The 6,045-nt window shown below is 43.7% G+C and overlaps 1 protein-coding gene across 1 annotated transcript; it reads right to left on the bottom strand.

Annotated features, from left to right (window-relative positions):
• Positions 1-496: 496 nt before the first annotated feature.
• Positions 497-5,787, bottom strand: LOC139713517 (uncharacterized). The gene is made up of 5 exons (XM_071625244.1): positions 4,923-5,787; positions 4,685-4,751; positions 2,164-3,378; positions 699-1,792; positions 497-504 (listed from the first exon to the last, which is right to left on the bottom strand). Exons 1-5 carry the CDS (start codon positions 5,785-5,787, stop codon positions 497-499), a joined length of 3,249 nt encoding a protein of 1,082 aa, XP_071481345.1.
• Positions 5,788-6,045: the final 258 nt, after the last annotated feature.

Genomic DNA, 6,045 nt, shown 5'->3' with positions numbered 1-6,045 from the left:
CACCTTGTGTGTAAAGGCCTTGTCGCACATTGAACACTTGAACGGTTTCTCCTTTGTGTGCTGTCGCATGTGGCCTTGCAAGTTATTCTTCTGGCTGAATCCACGCCCACACACTGTGCAGGTATAACTCTTCACCAAGCTGTGAGACTCCATGTGCCTCCGCAGCTTCGAGGACGAAGAAAAGCTCCGGTCACACAGCTTGCAGGGAAAGGACGTCCCTACCTGACTATGCACGCGTCGGATGTGATTAGTGATACATGTATAGGACTTTCCACAGTACTCACAGACATAACGTTCCTTCACTTTTTTAGAACTACAATATGCAACGTGATCTTTGAGCAGATCCTTATTTCCATATAAGCGATGGCAATACTTACAATGCATTACTTTACTATGCGTGTTCAAGTGCCTGCCCATCTGAGTGAAAATGACGTATGCCTTGCAAACATCACACACCATTAAAATATCACTCCAGCCTTCCATCCAGTAAATGATGTCAATATCCTGATCAGGAGAAAAATCTATGGGCTCATCCATTAATACAGTCTCTGTACAAGCATTTGCGACGTTTCTGCTCTCATTGCTAGTTGCTAAAGTCTCCTGTTCATCAATAATCCCAAGGTCCGTAGTTGCCACATTTTTGTTCTCATTGTCAGTTTCTACTCCATTCTGTTCATCATGTATCCCACCATCCATACTTTGCTCTGCATTTTCCTCCTGGTCCACCAGAGTCCTATCTGGAGATCCTTCCCTCCTCTCACTGTCTCCAGCTTCCAACTCTCCTATGTTCAACAACCCTGCTTCACATGTTGTACCAAACTGCTCATCAGTCAACGCACTTAACAAAGTTTTCTCTCCCCCAAGCATGCTGGTTAATACATCACTGATGTCATCTTCTGCAGACTCATTTGAGATAGGGATGTTTGTGGCATCTGTCCCCTCAGCACTGATGGTTCCTTTATCACAACTTCCTTGCTTCTCGAATCTTGAGGAATTCTCCTCTGCTGGGCTAGTAGCTATGGCCGGAATGATTCCTCTGATAGTTTTCTCTGAGAAAGAAAGGGCTGTCTGATCTGCCATGACGTTGTTCAAGGCCATCATTGTATCACGCGACAATGATTCTTCCACAGTCATCCCCTCGCAAGAGATGGACCCTTTTTCTCTCTCTCCTTCGAGGACACACAGCTCTCCAGGATTCTCTAAGGCTGTTGCCTCAAATGAGCATTTCTTGCTCAGTGAAGATTCATAGTCACCACGGTAGCCATTCTGGAGTCCTCCATCATCTTTTCCCTGACCATCGTCTCCTTGGACAGTCCCTGGAGTCTCCTCGTCTGCAGGAGGATGGATGTTCTCAGGTTTCCCCTTCCCAGAAAGATGACTACAGTCTCCTTCTCCTTCATCCTTTCTCTTCACCATCACCCCTTCCTGCTCAGTTCTCCTATTTGATGCCCTTGTGTGCATTCCTGTGCTCCCGTCATTCACTCTGGATGGCTGCCAGCATTCACTCAAATTTCCTGACTTCTGAAGGCCTTGAAGTTTCCTCAGTTTTGTCTCCTCCTTGCGCCTTATTGTCTGGAGCTCTTTTAGGCGCTTCTGCACGGCCTGCAACGTCTTTTCTTCTAGTATCTCCAGCAGCCCACTCCTGAACGCTTCCCCCTGCATGTCATGATTGCCGTCCATGTGTTTGTGAAATCCATGTATGGATGAGAACAACTCTCTACAAATTGTACACCTGTAACGCCTTGCTAGACTCACATACCTGTTCAGAATGCCTTTCCGTGCTGTATGTCCACTGCACACAGAAATTACAAACAGATAAGGACAAAATGAGGGATGTACAGAAATGTTGGATACAATTCATTCACAGGATAGGTAAACAAAATGAAATTGTAATTGGGGGTGGGGACACAAATTTGTGATCTAGTACATTTCATGCCTAAGAATAAAAATACATGAAAATGAATATTTCTCTCATAAATTCATAAACCACATTCATTTTTATAGAATAAGACAGGGAAGTTCTGTAATTTCATCATGGGGGGAGTTGTGTTGAATTTTCTCAACACCATGTTGCCTTACTGACTTACCAAAATGTCTAAAAGCAATAAATTATGTTCAAGTGCACAAGCATATATTTGCAAGAAATAAACATGACATCTTTACCTGGCTGGTGTCTTCTTTTTGGATGCCTTCATTTTCGCTTTCTTCTTGCCATATGTGTATGTATGCTCGAGTCTCATGTGCAGACGAACATCTTTGTAGGACTCTCCACATAACTCACAGACACTACTTTCCTTCTCTTGACAACTTTGCAGGTGGGCCTTGAACAGACTTTCGCTCACATGCCAGAAATTACAATTCATACAATGCATCACTTCTCTGTGTGAACTCAAGTGTCTGTATATCCTGTACAGATAAATGTGTGCCTTGCAAATCTCACACTCCAAAAAGATGTCACTCCAGCCTCCCATCCAGCAAACAATATCTACGTCCTGGTCCAGAGAAAAACTCTTGAGCTCATCCTTCCATTCGGACTCTGCATTTGCCACATTTTTACTTCCATTGCCTGTTTCTGAACTCTTCTGCTCGTCATGCATTCCGACGTCCGTACTTTGCTGTGCATCACCCTCCTGATCCACCAGAGTTCTGTCTGGGGATCCTTCCCTCCTCTCACTGTCACCAGGTTCCACTTTTCCCTCTATGTCCAACAACCCTGCTTCACGATGATCTTCCGTCAACTCATCTGATAAATCTTCCCTTCCCTCTAGCATGCTGGCTAAAGCATTAACGATATCATCTCCTGTCATTTCTGTCAAGTTGTGTGAGACAGGGATGCTTCCAGCATCTTTCCCCTCAACACCGATGGTTCCTTCAACACTACTCCCTTGTTTCTCATTTCTTGAGGGACTCTCTTCTGTTGGCTTGACTCCTGCGGTTCGCTTTTCTACAGAGACTTCTGCAGGATGCATGTTCTCAGGCTGACCATCCCCAGAGAGATGACTATGGTCTCTATCCCCTTCATCATTTGTCTTTCCTACCATCCCTTCCTGCTCAGTTCTCCTTTTTGATGCCCTTGTCTGCATTCTTGTTCTCCTTTGAAATTGTATGGACGGTGGACGTCTCCTCCCCACTGCTTCCGGGTTGAGCCCTCTCTTCCGGAGCTCTTCCTTGTACCTCTCCAGGACCTCTGGTGTCTTCTTCTCCTCTAGCAGCTGCAGCAGCTCACTCCTGAACACCTCCCCCTGCACATCATGATTGCTGTCCATGTGTTTATCAAAGTCAAGTATGGAGAGGAATGACTTCACACAAATTGAACATCTGTAACGCTTTGCCAGAATCATATACTTTTCCACGTGGTACCTCCTTGGATTGTACTCCCTGCACAAAGAAATTACAAAAGAAATCAGAAATGGAAAAAAAAAAATTTCAAAAAAGAAAAAGTGCACATCTTTCAAGCTAAGCCATATGACATTGCACACATACACACAATGTGCAGAAAGAAATAATGTCAGGAAAAAACATAATGCGTCTGGCACCCTTCGGGCAGAGGCATAAAAAAATTGTTATATTCCCCATGACATAGGTAGAATAAAAACACAAGGCAACTGCCGAAATGTCTCTCACCCACAAATGTACCACAACACATAAAAATCTAACTTTGACTGTTATAAAGTGGAATCAAGGCAGAGTGTTAGTATAAAAAGAGTTTTGTAAAACAAGAATTATTTGCAAAGAAAATGGCCCAAAAAAGACATGGAACAGTATATTTCAATGATAGTGAAAATGTCATATCGTTCACAAAAAAGGGTGTACATACATTTGATTGTTAGAAAGAACATGATCGGAGAAAGAAGAAAAACACAGTCAAGCTTAACATGGACCCATGAAAGTCTATTGGCCCCTGTGTGCGACCTTTGACTTGTGGTGATCTTTAACTCCCCAAGAGACATCTACCACCAAAGTATGGTCGCAAACAGTCTTACCAAGCAAAAGTTATTAGTGCTGTAAAAACTTAGCATTGGCCCCTAAAAGTTTGTTGACCGAATACTGTGACCTTTGACCTTTTGGTGACCTTCAACTCATCAAGGGACACCTACCACCTAAGTTTGGTTACAAATGGACATACCAATCAAAAGTTATGAGCCATAATCAAAATGCGCCACAAAAATTTAACTTTGGCCCCTTGTAGTTCATTGACCCATGCCTATGACCTTTAAAATTACAGTGACCTTCCTGTTTAGTTACATGTGTAACTTTGCATAAACACTCTTCACTCCAAGTTTGATTGACATTGAAGCACTAAGTACAAAAAAAATTTAAGTTTTTGTAGTGTTATGGGCCGACGGACAGACACCACAGGCAATCCCTTAAGTCTCACCTCACCTCCAGTGGGCTCAACAAAAATCACAGCCAAACTAAAGACGACATCCATGAACATTTGACAATGCTTCCGAACCCCTGTACATTTTTGGCAATCTTTGCAGACTAAAATTTGAATGTTGAACTTTGCCATTTTTGTTTTTTGTGTGTGTTTTTTTTACATTCACATCCTTCACAAATTGTATGTGTGCACCATGTAATCAGCCTGCAATGTTCAACTGCACACGTTAATCATCTAACTTGTCATAGAACAGAGATATAAGGAATATATTTCAACCTCGAGGCTGTCTTCTCTCTAACTTACTTCTCCTCTTCCACATCATTGGATGGAAGGTAATCAGGATCATTGGAGTCATATCCCTCTTCGGATTCTGGCTCTGATGACTCCAACCACTCCTCCTCCTCTTCCTCCTCCTCCTCTTCCTCCTCCTCTTCCTCCTCCTCCTCCTCCTCCTCCTCCTCCTCTTGCTTCTCCTCCATCTCAATTTCATTACATCCTGAATCCTCCTCATCTGCTCCATCCTTGCCCTTGGTAACCCCACCTGTCTCAGACCCTGGATCACTTTTTTTGACCACCTGGGTAGTGCGCTTGCATACTTTCTTTCCTCTCTTGAACTGTTTTGTTGTTTGACCTTGCTGGTCTGTGGGGATATCTGCTAATTCACTTCGTGGCGTCAGTGTCGATTTTCTTTTGCTGCCCTTTGTCCTTCCTTCTTTCATCATGTCTGATGTAATGCAGTAATCATGGTCCGAAGAAGGTAGTGCATAAACCTCCTTGAGATGCTTAGACGATTTTCCATCGTTTCTCTTTCCTATCACGATGGTCTTTCGCGGGGTGCTAGACAGCTGACCTGCAGTGACCAACTTGTCTTGGTCCACAGAAGGTGAGACATTAACCTCTTTAAGATGCTTAGACGATTTCCCATCATTTCTCCTTCCTATCACGATGGTCTTTCGATGAGTACTAGACAGCTGACCTGCAGTGACCAACTTGTCTTGGTCCACAGAAGGTGAGGCATTAACCTCCTTGAGATGCTTGGACGATTTCCCATCATTTCTCCTTCCTATCACGATGGTCTTTCGATGAGTACTGGACAGCTGACCTGCAGTAGAGCTAGCTGTGATTTGTGAGGAAGGCACAGTTTCACTTACTAGTTCTACGTCATCGCTGAGTGGGTTGTAGTCAAAACATGCAGTAGTGTTGCTTATTTCTCTTTCTGGCAAACATGCAGGTTTAAATTTCAATACTATGACATCAGCTGCTGGGTAGTCATGTGGTAGACCTGACTTGGATACATTCTCAGATCTCCCCGTAGAGGCTGCCACTGTGCCCGTATCATCTTCTGCTATTGTACAGGGATCAGTGCTTGGTTGGATGTATTCCCCAATGGACAGGAAATTATTCATCTTTGGAGATAGGTCATTAGGTATTACACCTGGAGCTACACCGAGGCACATCAAAGTTTGAGCTGGCATGTTGTATGACGGGGTCAATACAGACACTCCAGGCCTGATATTCTGCTGCAGATGAAAACACACATTGTCAGTGAACATGGTATGGAAATGGCATCATGCAACCACTTTCTTGGTGTGGGGATCTCACATTTAATGTATACCTACAATGTGTGAAACTGTCATCTGATATCATCCACATCATTAGTGGAA

Source organism: Diadema antillarum, unplaced genomic scaffold (assembly GCF_040938485.1).
Source record: "Diadema antillarum isolate AM-2024a unplaced genomic scaffold, OU_Dant_1.0 seq00001992_RagTag, whole genome shotgun sequence".
NCBI lineage: Eukaryota > Metazoa > Echinodermata > Echinoidea > Diadematoida > Diadematidae > Diadema > Diadema antillarum.
This window is presented reverse-complemented; position numbering and strand designations above follow the sequence as displayed.

Bases quoted from the DNA above. Each gene is read 5' to 3' on its own strand.
- LOC139713517 (XM_071625244.1), bottom strand. From the start codon at position 5,787: ATGAATAATTTCCTGTCCATTGGGGAATACATCCAACCAAGCACTGAT. The intron at 4,752-4,922 runs GTGGGGTTACCA...CATCAGAGCCAG, and splicing joins TGATCCAGGGTCTGAGACAG to AATCCGAAGAGGGATATGAC. The intron at 1,793-2,163 runs GTAAAGATGTCA...TTCTGTGTGCAG, and splicing joins AAAAAGAAGACACCAGCCAG to TGGACATACAGCACGGAAAG.